At 41.0% G+C, this 20,136-nt stretch overlaps 1 protein-coding gene and 1 long non-coding RNA gene across 2 annotated transcripts; both read right to left on the bottom strand.

Annotated features, from left to right (window-relative positions):
- Window positions 1–2,100: 2,100 nt before the first annotated feature.
- LOC308403089 lies at window positions 2,101–5,268 on the bottom strand. The gene is made up of 5 exons (XR_013972857.1): window positions 5,124–5,268; window positions 4,330–4,608; window positions 4,065–4,195; window positions 3,274–3,969; window positions 2,101–3,007 (listed from the first exon to the last, which is right to left on the bottom strand). It is a non-coding gene; the product is annotated as an uncharacterized lncRNA (long non-coding RNA).
- A 5,003-nt stretch (window positions 5,269–10,271) lies between these two features.
- Window positions 10,272–17,026, bottom strand: LOC308403086 (butyrophilin-like protein 1). The gene is made up of 5 exons (XM_080892336.1): window positions 16,937–17,026; window positions 12,643–12,981; window positions 12,276–12,554; window positions 11,214–11,345; window positions 10,272–10,330 (listed from the first exon to the last, which is right to left on the bottom strand). The coding sequence occupies exons 1-4, from the start codon at window positions 17,010–17,012 to the stop codon at window positions 11,227–11,229; spliced, it is 813 nt and encodes a 270-aa protein (XP_080748462.1). The 5' UTR covers window positions 17,013–17,026; the 3' UTR covers window positions 10,272–10,330; window positions 11,214–11,226.
- Window positions 17,027–20,136: the final 3,110 nt, after the last annotated feature.

Genomic DNA, 20,136 nt, shown 5'->3' with positions numbered 1-20,136 from the left:
TGGACCTGTCAGCAGCTTTTGACAAGGTCGACCACGACGTCCTGTTATCATGGCTAGAATTTCATGCTGGCCTAAAAGGATCTGCCCTCCAGTGGTTTCAGTCCTATTTGTCAGGAAGGTCTTTTCACATCAATATGGGCCCCCATAACTCCAAAATAGCCCCTCTTAAACACGGTGTACCTCAAGGCTCTGTTTTGGGTCCTGCCCCGTTTAATACACTTTTTCAATTTCTGTGAAAATTCCTGTCCCCCTTGAAGGGAAAATCTATCTCTGGAAATTCTGCTTTAAAGACTGAATGCTAAATGTGAGTGATCAGTTTTCTGTATTATAGTCATACTGTATTTCTTATTAATAAACTGATGGCAGCCTTGCAGTGTTGCAGCCTCGAATAGACGAGCTTGTCGTCATCATGTGCGAACACAAAATCTTTACAGCCAAAGTATGTCACAGTTTGTTTTAGCTGGATGTGATGCATGTTCTAGCAAACAAATTGAAGAGTCTGGATTCTAAATATACACAGTATGTGAAGGTGCCTTTTTTATTATTATTTACAGATAACAACAAGAGGCGACACAGAATTCCTAAAGTCATCTTAGGCTACGTCCACACGTACACGGGTATTTTTGAAAACAGATTTTCCATTTTTGTTTTTAAAAAAAATCCCGTCCACACGTAAACGCAAAATTGAAGGAAAAATGTAAATGCAAGAGACCGAGTACGCAGCATGTGTCGTACCTGACTGTTGATCCAGGGTCTGGTTGGGGAAAGACTGCAGCAGTGCAGGAGTTGGGTTATTGGTCTTTAATAAATTCCCACAGAAGAGTTGTTTGCATCAAAGTGCTTGCCAGGCGGTGCAGCCATAACTGAACTTGTCGTTTACGTGTCACAGATAACTATGATCACAATACAGTAACTCCATCTTCTCCACACAACAATATCTCACAATGTCCACAAGGGGTCCCTGTAGACCATAGATAAGCTTTTTAACACGTGTCTTACAAGTTGCTCATATTAAGGCACAAATACGGTAAAACTAGCAGCAGTTAAACTAAACAGTCGAACAGTCCTTTAACTAATACAGCTGGATGTTATTATTGTGGGGATTATGGCCGCTGCTATTAACTTAGTGCTAAATATCTTAGCAACATAGTATCAAAGTACTGAGCCATATAATCTTAACATGCACGAACAATTATAACCAGAATCATTACAATTAACCTGACAAAGAAATAACAACTCAATCACACCATGAACTGAAATATGTGAAGTCCAGAAACGACTGACTGGATGTATGATTATAAAAACAGCTGTAGTACACATATACTTCCTGCTCTTCTGTTCTGGATAGTCTTGAGGGACCTGAGAAGACACTAATTATGTGTTTTGGACCTCTGACATTTAACAAGAGAATTTTTGTCTGATTCTTAATTATATCTGGATTAATTTGAGTTGCTCCAGTTTCTGAAACGTGTTGATGTTTATTTAATTCATTTACTGCACATAATTAACGTACTTGCTGCATACAAATCTACTACTGCACATAATGTCCCCCATGTATATATTCTTAATGCACATAATGTTCTTCTCTCCCTCTTTTGCACAGTCGAGGAGCAGGTCAGGATACATTTCACTGCGTGTTGTACTTGTATGACTATGCATGCAACAAATAAAGAGTTTTGAGTCTTGAATCTTGAGGGAATCTTTGAGTCGTGGCCTGCCAATATGGTGCTGCGCTCCCACAATGCATTGCGGCGTTACGTCAACTCCAAAGCCCTATAACGACTCTAAATCCCAGTAACGATTGACGGGTTCCTGATTTTGGCATAATAACTAGTTACCGTGCTCGTTACCACAATAATAATGTAGTTACTGTAACGCTTTACTTAACAACACGTTAGTCCCTGCACTGTAAACGAATCAGTGAAAACAAAACGAGGGAAATCATCTGAGTCTGAAGTTTGGGCTGAGTGTATGAGACTGCGTCTGAGCTGCAGACACACAAAGAGAACAATTTATTTAAACCTTCAGATTTTATTTATTTATTTATTTATTTTTACATTTTTGATCATCATTAGTTTTTCTTTGATCAGTCAGTGAAAAACACAGAAATGCCTTCGTCTGAACTGTTTGTAGTTACATTTTTTGACTTTTGGGAGTTAAAAAAGAAGTGCTATACCTCAGAGATAAACGTACCCATATACACACACACGGTTACAATTTAGGCTTGAAAGATTCACGGGTCAGTCATACGTGGCTTAAGTAAACGGTCAGGTGTAAGGACAGAAAATGTCTTCTTTTAAAGACTTTAGAAAGAAGAATACAAGTGATAGACATACACATATAAGTCAAGACTTGCTCAGCAAAAGTACAACTTCCTCATTAGGAAGGATGCTTCCATCACTGTCCTGCTACTCTACTTCAGGTTTCTGAACAGCAGCAAATAATCTTTAAATTAGAAGGAAAGATTTTATACAAAATTTCAAATCTGCACATAGAGAAATAAGAGAATGAATAAAAGATGATGGCCATATTTGTCTTAATTAAATGAAACAGCACGAGAGTCTGCTGTGTAATGATGGTTAACATTATCTGACTGCAGATATGAAACATAGCATTAATAAGGTAATGACAGTGTGAGAGCACAAACATTAAAGTGCAGAGCAAAGCTGGACGTTACTGCAGCTTAGTGTTCATTTCCCAGTAACAACAGCCATGATCATGTTTCATGTGTCATGAGCATCATGGAAGTCACTGCTTCATGTGACAATAAAAAAACATTCATTTCATCATGAGCCATCATTTTAAAATAAATATAAAACAGCAGCATTTACTTCACGCTGACTCAATATGGGACAAGAGTAAAAGTAAAGATTTCATTTCACTGACGCATGAATCTGTTGTCCTGAACTTAGAATCAGTAAGTTTCTTCTGAGTGTCTGATGTGGCAGCTCGGTGTCACCGTTACAAGGATCCTTAGAAGGATCATCACTCTGGTTTCTCCAAGAATCTGCAAACAAGAGATCAAAGTAAATATTACACAAAAGCAACTTTTACATCAACACATACATGTGATGAATGGAGCTCCCAAAAAGATGAGTTATCAGCATCTCATTTAAAGCCACTGGACTGTGAGTGAAACTCTTTAACTCTAAAGATTTTAATGTTAACAATGAACTCAGTGAGCAGAAGCAGCTGTGAAGCTTATTATTCTGCATCTATAATATGTTCATGACTCCAAGTTTCAATAAAGAAACTCAACAAGTCACACATCACCTGTTAGCAGGAGAAACAACTATCCCTCCTCCTCTGCTCATCCTCCTCAGAGACGCAGGGGGTGGAGTCTATCCCAGCATCCATAGGCCGAGAGGCGGGGTTAACCCAGAACAGATCAGCAGTCTGTCACAGGGCCAACACAGACACAGACAACCACTCACACTCACACCAGTTAACCTCCTGTCCCCATCATCCCTGTTTTAAACACATCACGGCACGATGCAAACTTCCCGAATCTGATACTTTTCATTTTGGTCATTAAAACAACAACAAATAAACCAAAAATGTGATTTTGCAAAAAGAGCTCGAGCTTAACATAAATATTTTTCTTTCTTTGGTCATTTAATCATTCACATAACTTTTCTTTGTTTCTGTAGCAACTCCTATTTTTCCTGGGTTCACGGATAAAAACGTACAAAACATCAACGTGTGAAACTGCAGACAATCAACCTGAACCTGAACACATCAAGTTCCTGCTTTACCTTCCAGAACAATCAAACACACAACAGAACAAACTGATGTGAATATGCTCAGTGAAACTTCCTCATGACAAATAAATTATATTTAAGGCAACATCACTCACACACACACACACACACACACACACACACACACACACACACACACACACACACACACACACACACACACACACACACACACACACACAGAATAAAAGACCCAATAAAAAAGGAGCTGTGAATAAGATAATAAAACAAAAATTAATATCCGCGGTACAGTCGTGTCGACAGATTACAGACATGTTGATATAATCCATCTTTCAAACGCACCTTCATGGACGATTAGACGGTAAAGTAGAGGAAACACACGTACACAGCTATCAGCACGACCGCAGAGAGAATTCCACAAACAAATGAAACTATGAGCACGATGTCTCCACCGCACGACTCAAACAGCTGGTCTGAAACACACGACACCAGCCTGCTGTTAACACGAGTCTCCATGACATCCACAATTTAGTCTGTGATCAACGAAAAGCACATTCATGAAAACAGCATCATTCACAGACTGAAACATGATGAGCGGGAATCAAACCTGGAACAAAGATCTCGTCAGCAGCTCGGTGGCTGAGCTCCTCCTGCGTGGCTACACAGTGGAAGAGGCTGCTGTTTGTCCTGGTCACCGTGGTGAGGAGGGTGATGTCATAGCGCTCTCCTGTGCGTGACACCTGTGGCTCCTCAGCAGGAAGGATGTTCCCATCGCTGTCCCTCCACTCTACTTTAGGCTTTGGAGAAGCACCTCTGACCTCACACTTCAGCTGCACCCCGACCTCGCTGATGTTCAGGATCCCAACAAACGGCTTCGGAGCTGCACCTGTGAACACAGCAGCAAGAAACACGAGTCAGAACAAGCAAATCAGCTTAAAACTGTCTTCAGTGAAACAGGGAAAAGTTCTGCGTTGTTGTTGTTCCTGCTTCATGACACGTCTGAAGTGGGTTACAGGACACAGGACTGTTGAATCTGAGGAATGTAGAATAAGATTTGTTTCTGCTGATTTGTTTTCCTACCAGCCAGCCTGTCTGAACACACCCTGTTCTTATCCCGAGAACAAGCAGAGGCATCAGGAGATAAATATCTGCGGTCACTTTCCCCACAAAGGGTTGTTTGAGCCAACACTAACAGCACTAAGAGTGTGGAGCATGATCGATACACTTTTGTCATTAACAGCAGAAAACACCAAATATTACTGATATCAAATCAGTATAAAGTTTTTATATCAGTATTGTGGTAAAGAAGGAATATTTCACCTCTTGTCTGTTATAAAAGTTCACGTGTGCTTCGCTTGTTACACTTGGTCTTTGGTTTGTTTTCAGAAATGAAAGACTCACCAACAACCAGGGTGACGTTAAATGTTTCTCTGTCCGGCTGATGAAATGGAAAATCACAGGTGTAGCCTCCACTGTCGGCCACCGTGGTGTTTCTGATGATGATGGAGGCGTTACCAAACTTCAGCTGGTCTGAAAAGTGTGACACGCGTCCTCTGAAGTGCTCGTCTTGACCTCGCAGGCCGTTGTTGTAATGAAGTCCAGCGTCGTACACAAACACCTCCCTGTCGTCGCTTTTCCTCCAATCAAAGCGCGTTCGTTCGAGGCTCTCCTGGGAGCTGAGCGAGCACGGCAAGATGATGTAACTTCCTTCAGATGCCACCACCACGACGGTTCCTAAAGAATGAATCACAGTTTAAACCTCATGAGAACAAAACATGAATAATACAGAGCTAAATCTAAAATAAATAGCTCGTAAACACGTCATCTCAACTGAAACAACAGTTTATAACCGAGTTAGAAAACAGTTTTATTCAGCATTTGAGTCACATGACCAAATCATTTAAGGAAGTTCGCATGAGTGGAAAAATAAACTGGATGCACTCCTGTTTATTTCAAACATGCCAAACACCAGGACAGGAAAACCATCAAGCACACAGACTCCTCCTGTGCTCACTTCATGTTCGTCCAACCCCAGGTGAAGTGAACAGGCGAGTGTGATCACCTTTACCTGTGGAGCACACACCCCACAACCAAACATAGAAACCAAACATTAGCAATCCACAAAGCATGCATGCCTCCTACAGCAGCTTTATCAGGGAAACCTTGCTCTTATTCAGTTGGACCGTCTTTACCTTCAGAGCTGTTAATGGCGCAGAGTCAACAAGCTAACTTCTCAGAGGTTCTGGTCCATGTTGACGTGTTAGCATCACACAGCTGCTGCAGCTTTGTCAGCTTTTCTTACATGATGTGAATCTCCTATTATACCACAGCCCAAAGGTGCTCTGCTGGACTGAGATCTGGTGACTGTGGAGGTCATTCGAGTACACTGATCTTATCGTCATGTTCGAGAAACCAGTTGGAGATGGTTTAAGCTTCTTTAAGCCTTAAGTGCTGTCCTGTTCAAGCAGCCATCAGGAGATGGTGCACTGTAGTCATTCATCGATAAACACGGTCAGCAACAAAACTCAGGTAGGCAGCGTGGACTTCGCTGGTACAGAGACCCACACCACCAGCAGCTGGAACGATACCAGGAAGGATGGAGCCATGCTTTCTTTTATTTACGCCATATTCTGACCTGCCATCTAAACATGGCAGCAGAAATAAAGTCTCATCACACCAGGCAACGTTTTTCTATTCTGCCGTTTGCTCAGTTTAGCCTCAGTTTCCTGTTCTTTGCTGACAGCGGGCCCAGTGTGGTCCTCTGCTGCTGCAGACCATCTACAAGGTCCAAAGTGTGTTCAGAGATGCTCTTCTGCCCACTTTAGTTGTAACGAGAGGTTATTAGAGTTGCCTTCCTCGCCATTCTTCTCTGACATCATGAAGGCACCCAGACAACTGCAGCTCACTGGATGTTTTAATGCAATTATTCAGGTAAGTAAATCCCAAAATTTGATTCTGTTCATCTGACCTTTTATTGAATTAAATAAAATTGAATTTTAAAAGTGGAATATAAAACAGACAAACTTAGACTAAGACTCATTCTTCCCTTCTCTCTGAAGTGAGCATTTATTATATGTGACTATAAATATAATTTTTTAATTAATATTTACACCGTAACAAAAAGGCAGGAAGGCTTGTGTCTTTGACTGCAGGTGAGTTTGAACAGTTGCTGTGAAGCTCTGAGTTTGTTCACTTAAAAGGAGGTCGGAGCAAACTCTCAGGGAGACGCTGTGATCACAGTTACTGATGATTTCTTACCGTTTTCATGTCCTGCTGTTACCGCAGACACCGTCAGAGGGAAGAGGCTCAGAGATAAAAGCTCCGATAAAAACATGTTGCTGAATAAAGTCTGTTCCTCCCTGCGATCCAAACAGCAGCAGCTTAAATCTCTAAAAGTGAGTGAGCACTTCCTGCAAATCCCCCAAAAATGAAATCCAAAAAGATCCCAGGAGTTCACGAGTCGTTGAGTCCAGTGTGACTCAGGCTGGAGCAGGAATGTGAGCAGGTCTTCCCTGGTGTGTGTGTGTGTGTGTGTGTGTGTGTGTGTGTGTGTGTGTGTGTGTGTGTGTGTGTGTGTGTGAGAGAGAAACTCTGCCTTAACAGACTGGAGAGAAAAATCTATGCAGTGCAGACCATCGTCACACATGGAGTCAACCTTTCATTACTTCACATTTTTCATGCATGCATCACGTTACAGCTGTTACATCCTGTCCGTCGGTCGAGCTGGTTGGATGACAGAGGAACATGCAAAAACCGCCTGTTTCCAGAGAAGTGCAGTTCACCGAAACAAAACAGCATCACATTTCCTAGTTCACTGTGGGCATGTCACGTTTAAACATGCGCAGGCCCGTTGCAAGAATTAATGCAGGGCGCCGCCCAATAAACACAGAAGGCATGAGTCCAGAGAAGATTTATACCTGTACAGGTTCTGATCAGAGTCCACCTCCAGTCCTCATCCTTCCAAAACCACAAACAAAAACCACAAATATCTTAAATATCTGACCAACATGTGGACGGCCGAATGAAAGCTGCTGAAACATGATTCTGTTACTGTTACATTCAGATAGCAGCCCGACGCTGTCATTATCAAAGTCATTATTTAAACTCAGCTGAATAAAATCAAGGATGATTTTGAGGTAATGAAGAACTCAAGCTCCACGTGTCTCCCACACTAAGGCAAAAAAAATGTAAGAAGGTGGAAAGAATAAAAATACACATTTCATTTATAGTACTTTATTCTTTTGTGTGTGTGTGTGTGGGGGGGGGGGGGGGGGGGGGATGCAGAAAAGAATTTAAGAGTGAGCAGCGCTCGGCTCACATGACAGTAATAGGTTGGGGCGTCTGACAATCAATGTTATTTTAAAGCATCATTCGCCACCTCTCCATTTTTTTTCTCTTAGCTCTTTATACAGTACACTGGTGTAACACCTGGTAGTGTGGTAACTTGTCCTGCATGAACAACTCCACCCCGATCAAGCTCGCCCAAATCACTGGAACACAAACACCATAAAGCCCAGAAGCCCCAGATTGGTCGTGACCAATAGCAAAGACCACAAAGCCAAGAAGACCAGATGTCTCTGTTTTTTCTGAGAAACAATGAAAGTCTGCACCAGTGTCTAAAGTCACCACAGAGATCAAGTATAAGCCAACAAGCACATCCCCACCCCACAGACGTAGTAAGGGCACCCAGAGAGAAGGGCCTCGAACACCGCAGACACCAAGGGACAGTGAACAGACCCGAAGGCCAGGTAGGGCACCAGCCAGCACAACCCAGGTGCCAAGGCCCACCCCCAAAGGCGCAGGATACCCGAGCCCCAGACTCCCGGACCCCCAACAATCCTGGAAGAAAGAGGCACCCACCCCAAACCAGAGAGCCAGGTGAAGGGATAGGACAGCCTGCAAGGAGGACCGCAGGACACAGGCCAGCACAACTCACAGAGAGAAGGAGACTTCAAGTCTTTCTAATGGACCAGTAAAGGCTGCATTTAATTCATTAGCTCATTGCTGTTTGCTGCATGCTGGAGTTTTGGACACTAGAGGGCGCCAGAAAAGCACTGCATTTAATATTCATAAATTCATTGAGTGATGTGCAGAAGTCTGAGTAAAATCAAACTCTAAATAAAGCGAAAAAAGCAACATTTAGTCAGCCTGTGATGTAGAGTTGAGATGTTTTACAGCTGACTGCAGGATGAAAGATGGAATAATATTCAGCATTTAAGAACAGACGCTAAAAAAGCTGACACAGCTCTTTGTTCTAACAGAAACATCATCAACAAGAAGGGAAACTAACTGTAAAAACGAAAAGACAGAGTTTAGAAAAGGTTTTATTTTTAAGTTGAGACAATGTTTCATGTTTTTTCATGAGCATGAAGGCACTAGTTGTCCCACAAGAAAGTTCATTCATTCATTTCACCAACAAAAAGGAGAAAACTAATGTTTAAAAGTCCTGAGCATCAAGCCTCCACAGAGTGGAAGCGAAAGTATCAGCACAGACTAAATAACAGTAAAAAACAGGGACTTCGCTCATCCTTGGACCACATCAAGCTTGCGTGTGGAGCTCTGAGCGTCTGTTTCTCTGTAAAAACATAAAACTGGAGCTGATGTGATCAGGACGACATCCGTGGCAACACAAAGATCTCTGGCACAACTTCACTTATTACTCAAGGTGCATGGAGAAGAGCTATAGCCTAAAGAAGGTGAAGCTCGAGCAGCATCGTGGGAACAAGAACGACTGAATTACTCAATCGACATGTTTCTGCTCGTTGCCTTCATCAGAAAAACACTGGGCAGAGGATGGGAGGTGGGAGGGGCAATGATGATGATGAGGAGGAAGCCTCTAACACGTGCTTTGAAAAGAAGGTTGTACATTACACAGCAGAGGTACATTTTGCACACAGCCACAGTTAGTTACTGTATATGTGCACATTTGTAAACATGGCTCTGTGAATATGGATCTTTAGGAGTGGGGCTCCAGTCGTTGCATCAGATATTAAATTTAAAGGATCTTGAACAGTTTTTATAGTGACAGAATTTTAAAAAGGCAATTCAACATAGACCCAGACACGTCTATAAACAGCACAACGTTCATGTTTTCAAATTGTTTGTTTGTTTGTTTGTTTGATTTGAGATGGGACGACCTGTGAAACGATCTTCTGTGTGACTAATGACCGAGACCGTCTGTCTGCAGACATGAAACATACAATAATAATAATAATGAGAGCAGTAGTTCTGGGAGCACAAACACTAAAAACATTCACAGACGTCCTGTAACAGGACCGAACAGAATTAAAACCAGCTGCACTTTCGCGTGCTTCACAGTTCACTTCCTGATAACAACATGTCAAATGCAGTGTCTGTTTTCACATTTCATGATCATCATAGAAAGCACTGCTTCTCAATGCAATTAAAAAAGATGGCATAAATTAAAGCAAGAGTATTTCCTTCCCTGTAATAAGCTGGATCAACATAAAGACAAAGGAAACGTAGGATTTCAGTATTTCAGTTCACTGAGGTATGAATCTGTTTTCCTCAGTAACTTTGTTCTGGAGCCTGGAGTCTGCTGTAAATCAGCTTCACAGAAACATCGTGTCTCTGGTTTCACTGAGAAGCTGCAAAAAGGAAATAAAAGTACTTATTACATAAAGTCTGCTTTTAAAATCACACACATACACATGAAGAATGTTGGTCCTGTGAAGATGAGAATTTTTATTATGTTAAAACAACAAAACACAATAAATTCTGTTGGTCAGAATAAAAACATGTTATCATGAATACATCTGTACTTCAAACAGGAACTCTGCACACCATTCCCTCACCGTTCCCTCACCGTTCCCTAACCATTCCCTAACCATTCCCTAACCGTTCCCTCACTGTTCCCTCACCGTTCCCTCACTGTTTGCTAACCGTTCCCTCACTGTTCCCTCACTGTTCCCTAACCGTTCCCTCACCGTTCCCTCACTGTTCCCTAACCGTTCCCTCACTGTTCCCTCACCGTTCCCTAACCATTCTCTAACCATTCCCTCACTGTTCCCTCACCGTTCCCTCACTGTTCGCTAACCGTTCCCTCACTGTTCCCTCACTGTTCCCTAACCGTTCCCTCACCGTTCCCTCACTGTTCCCTAACCGTTCCCTCGCCGTTCCCTCACTGTTCCCTCACTGTTCCCTCACCGTTCCCTAACCATTCCCTAACCGTTCCCTCACTGTTCCCTCACCGTTCCCTCACTGTTCGCTAACCGTTCCCTCACTGTTCCCTCACCGTTCCCTCACTGTTCGCTAACCGTTCCCTCACTGTTCCCTAACCGTTCCCTCACCGTTCCCTCATCTGATACTTTTTGGACATTAAAAAACAAAATAAACAAACTCAGTGTGACTTTTGTTTGATAGCTTGAGGTCAGCTTTTCTTTCTCTGGTCATTTATTCATTCATGTCTCTATTATTTGTTACTGCATCATTCTTGACGAGGTCCACAGGTGTGAATATGTTCAAACGTACCTTTAAAGGCGAGTTACGCTGTAGTGTAGATGAAACACACACAGAGAGACAAAACGACGAGCGCAGAAAGAATCCCAGAAACAAATGAAACTATGAGCACGGTGTCTCCACGGCAGGACTCAAACAGCTGGGCTGAAACACACGACACAATCCAGCTGTTACACTAAAGGTCAGGTTTAGTTTCAACCCACAGAAATAAGATCAGCGTCTGTGATCAATGAAAAAATACAAACACGTCTGTGAAAACGTTTTTTTTCCTTCCTGATGTTTTATTTTATAAGCCAAGTAAACAGAAAATAAGATTTTTTAAGTGATGTTTTTATTTATTAAAGGAACAAAAACGTCCTACCCTGACCTTTAACCTGTGTGAAAACAGGTGCTTGTATTTCCCTCTGCAGCGCTCAGGCGTCTGTGATAACTGATGAACAGTGCGTCACACCAGTGTGGAGGATTTTCTGGTCTGTTCTCCTAAACTGACACAAGCTGCCTGTTGTTCTGGGTTCTTTACTGACCTCCTGGATGAGCCACCGATGTGCTCTCAGTGTAACTTTGTAAGGTCGGCTACTCCTGCTTCACCACTTTTCCAACTCCTGTCTGTTTGTAGATAATGACTCTCTGTGTGAGCCATAAAGCCTTAAACACGAGTTTGTACCCAAACATCACCGATAGATGTCACTGACTTGTCTCAGCTTCTCTTTCATGACGCGCTGCTTTGTCAGATTTTGGTCTAATTCACTTTTTCAGAAAAGTTTTTTGTCTTTTTTTATTCATTTCTGGTTTTCAGCTCTGGCAGCATTAATGCTTAAAATAGGAAAATTAAACTCAGCTTTCCAAAAGATTTGCCTAATCACAGTGTGTGTCTGTGTTTGGATAAATAATCTAAAAACTGCCTTTTGTATTACTTTGTTATTTATATTTGTTTGATGATCTGAAACATCTAAATGTGACAAATATGCAAAAAACAATGAAATCAGGAAGGAAGATAAATACTTTTTCACAGCATTGTTTAAAACATACAAACATCAGCATCACAGACTGAAACATGATGAGCGGGAATCAAACCTGGAACAAAGATCTCGTCAGCAGCTCGGTGGCTGAGCTCCTCCTGCGTGGCTGCACAGAGGAAGTGGTTTGTGTTTGTCCTGGTCACCGTGGTGAGGAGGGTGATGTCATAGCGGCCGTCTCTGTGTGACACCTGTGGCTCCTCAGCAGGAAGGATGTTCCCATCGCTGTCCCTCCACTCTACTCTCAGCTTTGGAGAAGCACCTCTGACCTCACACTTCAGCTGCACCCCGACCTCGCTGATGTTCAGGATCCCAACAAACGGCTTCGGAGCTGCACCTGTGAACACAGCAGGAGAAAGTGGACACTCCATACTGTTCAAGGTTGGAATAACTTCTTAGGATGATTGCAGAAATGAAAGACTCACCAACAACCAGGGTGACGTTAAATGTTTCTCTGTCCGGCTGATGAAATGGAAAATCACAGGTGTAGTCTCCACTGTCGGCCACCTTGGTGTTTCTGAGGATGATGGAGGCGTTACCAAACTTCAGCTGGTCTGAAAAGTGTGACACGCGTCCTCTGAAGTGCTCGTCTTGACCTGAACGTCTGTTATTATGATGGAGGCCGGCGTCGTACACAAACACCTCCCGCTCATCGTCTTTCTTCCAGTGAAAGCGTGTTCGTACGAGGCTCTCCTGGGAGCTGAGCGAGCACGGCAAGATGATGTAGTTTCCTTCAGATACAGCCACCACGACGGTTCCTCGCCCTGAAGAATGAAACATATTTAAATCATTATGTTTAAACACAGAACAAATGCAGATCATTCAGAGATAAGTTTTAAAACATCACATTCCTCCAGCACATCACACACACTCATATTGTTCCTGCACAGGCTTCACTGCTGAAGACATCTGCTAGTGTGTTGATCCACTCGTCTGAGTCTCACAGCTCATCACAACAGTTTGTTTTTTCAGTCAAAAACATCTTTTGCAAACCAAATGTGTCACCTTGATGATGAGTTTGTGCCTGTGTCTTAACTGTTTGGAAAATCTGGACTTTGCTGTCATGCAGCAGGCAAGTCAATCAAGAAAAACTGTAAATTCATTAAAAAATTGTCAACATGAATTCTTTCGATGCTTTGTTTATTGCTCGGATCTGTAACGAGTGTTTAATCCGTATTTGTGACTAAAAAACAGACCTGCAAACATATTTTTGGGCAGCTTGTCAGAAAAAGGTCTGACAACATCAAAGCCAAACAGCCTCCACTTATAAACAGAAACACTGATAAGCAGTAGCAGTGATGATGAGGCTGCGATAGTTTAACGTGGAATTTACACACAGTGAAGACTGAGACGAAGAGCTCAGGCTGATTTAAAGATACAAATCTGTTCTGTGATCAACATTAAAACCTTTAAAGTCCTTCATCAAAGCTCCTGATCATCAAACTCTAACATGCAGAAAAGCAAACTTTGTCGCTGCTCCATCCTCCGATGTTTGTTTTACACACATCTGCAGATGACCTGTTCCCTCAGTCTTTGAGACGTTTAAATGATGCAGCTCGCCGACAGCAGCCGTCCTGTTTTACATGGAGAACAGGGGCGAGTCTAAAGGGGGCCATGAGGTGCACTAGACTATATTTGTCTTTCATACCATTTTTTAGATTAAAAGTGAAATTTGTTAAAATATTTTATTGATCAAACTGCGTGAATATTTGAAAATATAAAATAAAAGTTTGGTTTTAAAAGCCAGTAAAAATGTAGACAGACGACTCTGAGACACTGAGCTGAGGGTGGTTAAAGTGGATACTGAAATATTATTATAAATTAATAGTACTTGACTCCTCTTAATGTCAGCAAGCTTTCTAAGAAGAGTCAAGCTACATTTTTTATGCCTTAGTTCAGATTGAAGATATATTATTTTATTTGACTTTGACCTTTGACTGTACATGAGATCATTTATATATTTTTTCATTTAAGAAAATGTTTTCTATTTTATATTAATACACAGATGTTGTATGCAGTTAAACTATAAACATTTCTTCATTTCTAAACTGGAAACCAATGAGCAGTTTGTTCTGAATCTGTGACACAAAGAATGAATCAAACTCTGAAAAGCAAAAATGGGTGCTACCCAACACATGCCAGGTGTACCTAATAAAGTGGTAGGTGAATATATATATAGCATATAGCATATGCTCATGTGTAATTACAGTGCCATGTCAGGCACCTGTGACACAAGACTGAGAGTCTGTGTTTCTATTTTTTGCAGCTGCACCTCTTCTGAGAACGTGTCAGCAGCACTTTAATAATGTCTCTCTATTAAGCATCATTAAGTATCATTAAGTTATTAGTAAGCTATTAGAAAGTGCTTAATTCATCATTCACCAATTCACAGAGGTGTGGACTCGAGTCACATGACTTGGACTCGAGTCAGACGCGAGTCATTAATTTTATGACTTTAGACTTGACTTGAAAAAATATTCTAAGACTGTGACTTGGACTTTTACACCAGTGACCTGGGACTTGAATTGGACTTGAACCGGTTTACTTGAAAAGACTTGATATTTCACCCCCATCTCTAAAATTTAACACACATATTATCTCATTCACTGCCAGGGTTTTTGAGCATTTTTACTCATTTTTGAAGAGCCACAGGAAACTGTGTGTTATGATCATATAAACGCTGAACCAACCAAAATGAAGAACAGACTCTCTTCTTCCATCCAAAAAAAAAGCTTGTTTCTACCATTTTCCATTCTTTAGTAATCAGCTGTAGAAGAGAGGTGGGTTCCACCAAAAATGCCTGTTTTGACCACAAAAAGGGAGAAAACGAGCTTTTTGTGAAAAATACATTTCAAGCAGCCTGATGTTCACTGACAAGCTGCCCGAGGTTGTATTCTAGCCCCTCCCATTGAAAAACGTAATTGACGTCTATAGACGTCAATGGCAGTGAATGAGTTATATAGAAAATGTGCACCATTAATTCAATTCATTCATTCATTTATTCCAACCACACTCCGTACGTATGTGTGGGTGAGCTGTAGCACAGCCAATCAAATTAACCAGATTTTTTTTAAGAAGAAAAAAAAACGCTCAAAAATGCTGCAAGGAGTTATTTTTTTCAGGTACATAAACTATGAAGTAGTCAACAAAAAAATGAAATGCAATATGCAAAACATGCAAGCAGAGAATCCCAGACAGAGATGGAACAACTTCAACTTTGTCCGACAGCTGAAGTTGCATAAAGAACGGTAGGTTCTCTTTTGCTACGATTGGATAGCTGACTTCATCTAACTAGCAAATGTTGTCCAGGCTACATTGATGGTACTGTCTGGTTTTAATGTGTATAATTTTTTTGTCATGCTATTTTAAAGCCGGTCCTACAAGCGCATCCAAGAATAACATGCAGCTTATCTCAGAACTGTCGGTGAAACTTATTCTAGGAGCTAGGTTTAATTGAGCTGCATTTTAAAGAGGTGCAATTTCACAATTTGTGTATATTTTCTAAGTTCACTATTTCGTCATGTGTTGAGAAAAACAGATTTAAAAATCACATGGTCTAATATTTACATTTACATATAACTGCAACTTTTTTTTTGTTGTTTTTGTTTTTTAAAGACTCGAAAGGACTTGAAATTCAAAGTTTCAGACTTGAGACTTTACTCGGACGTTTACACCAGTGACTTGAGACTTGACTTGTGACTTGAGGATAAAGACTTGAGACTTACTTGAGACTTGCAAAACAATGACTTGGTCCCACCTCTGCCAATTCATCTATAAATCACTCCTCCTTCTTAGTATGTCACCTCTAATTACAGATGTGATTATTCATCTGTGGTAATGATCATAGTCAGAAAACAATCTGTATTCATAATGACATGCTACAGAGGAGTATGCTGTATAAACAATGAATGACCTTAATGATGCTTAATAGTGTGACATTATTATAAACGTGTTCATGTTGCTTTGTCCTGAGAGGCAGTTTCAGCGTCACACTGATGTGATTTGACTGGAAGCACAAATGTGATGCTGGTAAGTATTCAGGAACGTGATGGATCAGGATCTGTTTCTAATGAGAAGTTCATTCAATTCAATTTTATTTATATAAAATCACAACAACAGCCACCTCAAGGTGCAGTGACGTGTGTGGAAACAATGAGAAAGGCTAACGTGATTTGAGAATTGAGTGAGAGCTGAACAATGCACTTAATAAAGTGTCCAGTGAGTCACTTTATTAGGTACATTATATACTTGAGATTAAAGTTTGAATTCTTTTCTTATACTTGTTTAAATCCACCGATCTTAACAGAAGAACATGAAATGAATGTAAATAATCCCGTCACATCTTTGGGAACGATCACAGAATCAAGTCCTTAAAGAAAACTTTCATCATAAAACAAATGTTAGAACAAACGTCTGACATTATACACAAACCAAATCTCAAAAACAAAAAGAGAGCTCATAGATTATGTCCGGTGTCTTTGACTGTAGGTGAGTTTTTTCACTTGGTCAGTTCACATCTGGAGCAGCTGGATCCACAAACTGCTGTGAGAGCAGGCAGTTCACAGCACGCCATCACATTTTAATTACATGAATGGGAGACAATAGTCTGGATTCAAGGTATTGGAGACATGTACAGCTGGTATAAATTATAAAGGAGGTCAGAGCACAGAATCAGGGAGACTCTGTGAGAAATGATCAGAGTTATTGATGATTTCCTACCGTTTTGATGTCCTGCTGTTACTGCAAACATCATCAGAGGAAAGACGAACAAAGATAAAAGCTCCGCTAAAAACATGATGCTGAATAAAGTCAGTTCGTCCCCGTGATCCGAACGGCAGCAGCTGGTTAGGAGGTGAAATCTCTGCATCACATTTACTAGGAGTGCACAGTGGCAGTGGTGGCTGTAAGCATGTGCAGTTTATGGTAAATGGCCTGTATAGCGCTCTACTAGTCCCTAAGGACCCCAAGGTCACCCTCAAACTGAACACTGTTTTACCTTCAGCTGGTTTGCATAAATCTCCTCTCCACACTCAGCTGCTTCCAAGGAAGGATCTCATCCTGCTGCTGGACTCTAACATCAGCCTTTACCTGCTCTGCAGATGTTGAGACCTGAACGGTCACTTAAACCAGGAACACTGAGTCAGACCAGCTGCAGCCTGAAGTGGAGTCAGCAGGATTAGACTCTCACAGCAGGGTCGTGTGGTCGTGTTTTAGTGTTCAGAAAGCTCATTTTCAACCAATCATACACTGCCCAATGGAAAACCATTGAGGAACAAATGCTGTCTATACCTATTCAGGCAACTGTAGCTGACAATAACTTACAAACCTATATAAAAAATACTGATAACATGTGGGTGAAAAGGACCCTTAAAACATGGAGAACTATTATAAAGGAATATAAACTCGAGACCAATATTACAGTTCTTAAATGGTGTGCTTACGACTCAGAGTTCAAACCTAATGAACTGGATTCTAGATTCAAGGACTGGACAGGTAAGGGCATAACAGCCCTGTGCAGTATAATGAAGGATGGAAAATTGTTCAGCTTTGACATGCTTAGAAAAACATTTTCATTAGAAAAAGAAGACTTCTATCGATATCTGCAGTTAAGGCACTATGCCGACACGAAGATGAGAAACGTAACAATGATAAACACACGCTTGATGGAACTGTTTATAAAAAGCTATAACTCAGAAACTATTGATAGAATTGTATCATGTCTCTATAAGGGTCTAATGGATTTGAAACCACATTCGACTTCATATATTAGAACAAAATGGGAGAAGGAAGGAGGGATAAAAATATTAGAGGAAGAATGGACGGCAATATGGAGATATCAGTGGATGTGTACCAGCTCACAAAAGTGGAGGGAATTTGGCTGGAAGTGCCTAATTAGATACTTTATAACACCTTCTCAGAAGTCTCATTATGATGATAACCCCCCTGCTTGTTGGAGGAACTGTGGAAATCAAAGTGCAAATCATTACCATATTTTCTGGGACTGCTCAATCTTGAGGGATTATTGGAGAGAAATACATAATGCCTTACAGGATATCTTTAAACGTGAAATACCTCTCGAGAGTAAGACTATGTTCTTTGGATATATACCTCAGGAATGGCCTAAATATGATAAACATTTAATAAATATTTTATTGGTGGCCTGTAAAAAGAATATCACCAGAAAATGGTTATCCCCAGAGAGCCCAAACATAAGTACATGGATGGAAATCACAATGGAAATTTATAACATGGAAAAGATAACAGCTTCTGTTAACCACAAGCTGGAGAAATTTACATCATATTGGGAAAACTGGGTTAAATATATCACGCCTCATAGGCCAGATTTTACTATTACAAACCAATAATTATGATGTATGTATATATATTTATAGGATCACCCCATACCAACACATCCGTGTTTTTTGTTTTTTTTGTTTTTTTCTCTTTCTTAGGTTTGTTAGTTTTGTTTTTTGTTTTTTGATTTTCGGATTATGTGATGGTTTCAATTACTTCTATCGTTGTAAGTATTCTTCCCTTATGACTTGGATGTAAATTAAAATACTATTTCAGTATTTAAGGCAGATAACCTAAGTATGAAGAATGCTTACATGATGTACATACTGTGAATGCCTGCTTTTGAAACCTTAATAAAAATATGAATTAAAAAACAAACAAACAGAAAGCTCATTTTCTTTTTGTTGCAGTGCACACCGCTCACCCCACAGAAAACATGTAACACTGAACGCTGTGTTTAATTAGGACCTCAGCAGGCGAGAAAAGATCCACAGGTGCTTTGTGTCCTGAATCATCCACAGCTGTGGAGCTGTGTGGCCTGCTGCTGTTTCTCACTTTGCTGCTGTTTGTCTGACAAAAGTGTTCAAACGAGCAGCGACTCGTGGCCCAAAGAGTCGTCCCTGCAAGTTTTTGTAATGTGGACAGTTATAAGAGGCTGACGCAGCAGATGAGCCGCCTCATTACTTAAGCAGCTTAAGTCTGAACCGTTTTAGAATTACAGACAGTTTTAAACACAGTTCTCATATTTCAGAGGCTGGCCTTTCACTTCTAGGTTTGATTATTAAAGATGAGAAACATGCACAACAGTGATCAAAGATTTAGCATAGTTAGCATGTTGAAAACACGCTCAGGATTCACACAGCTCCTGTGGGTAAATACTGTGTTTTTATTTATTGTATATCATCACACTCCATTATAAACAGCCTCCATCTCTGCTGGATGTCATCACAAAATATCCCACAGACTCTTCTGGAAGGACACAGAGACTTTCTCACGCCAGCTAAGAGACATAATCAACACTGCGTCTGCCCCGGAGGCTCCAGCCTCACCCACAAAACATGCAGGGTGTGGGTGGGTGTGTTTGTGTGGGTGTTTTGCGAGGGAGGGGGTTCGTCAGATGTCACCTCAACTGACTTCTTTCAATCTGTAGGACTGATTACTCCAGAATGACTGAACCCCTCACCCTGATACCTTTTGTAGGAAGCTTATTTCTCAGAATTTTTTCCTATATTTATCATCTAGATCCTCACTGTTAGCAGACAATAATATGTAATATTTAATCTTCAGTGATGCATAATATTTTTTATAATCCCGTTTGTGGTGGCTGTCCTGTGAGGAACCACGTCTCTCTGAGTAAACAGCTGTTAATGAGCTCAGAGGATCAGGCCGACACTCTCATTTACGACTATGTTAAACATTTGACTCATTTAAATATCACAGCTGAATTTAAAGGCCTGAGCAGTGATGCGGGTAACTGTCAGCATCTACACAGGGATTACAACCGAATGTAACATGAAGGCAGTGTTTTAGTACTTTTATTGAACTTGGCTGTTCAATGAAACTGGACCTGGCAGCAGTTCCCTCTTCATCATCACAGCTTCCATTACTGACAAGCAACAAGTTAT

Source organism: Rhamphochromis sp. 'chilingali' (assembly GCF_963969265.1).
Source record: "Rhamphochromis sp. 'chilingali' genome assembly, chromosome: 9".
In the NCBI taxonomy this organism is placed as follows: Eukaryota; Metazoa; Chordata; class Actinopteri; order Cichliformes; family Cichlidae; genus Rhamphochromis; species Rhamphochromis sp. 'chilingali'.
This window is presented reverse-complemented; position numbering and strand designations above follow the sequence as displayed.

What these genes read in the sequence shown, in the direction of transcription:
- LOC308403086 (XM_080892336.1), bottom strand. Translation starts at nt 17,012, where the DNA reads ATGTTTTTAGCGGAGCTTTTATCTTTGTTCGTCTTTCCTCTGATGATG. An exon ending in TAACGTCACCCTGGTTGTTG is followed by an intron (nt 12,555 to 12,642) that starts GTGAGTCTTTCA and finishes CTGTGTTCACAG; the next exon opens with GTGCAGCTCCGAAGCCGTTT. An exon ending in TGACGAGATCTTTGTTCCAG is followed by an intron (nt 11,346 to 12,275) that starts GTTTGATTCCCG and finishes CGTGTGTTTCAG; the next exon opens with CCCAGCTGTTTGAGTCCTGC.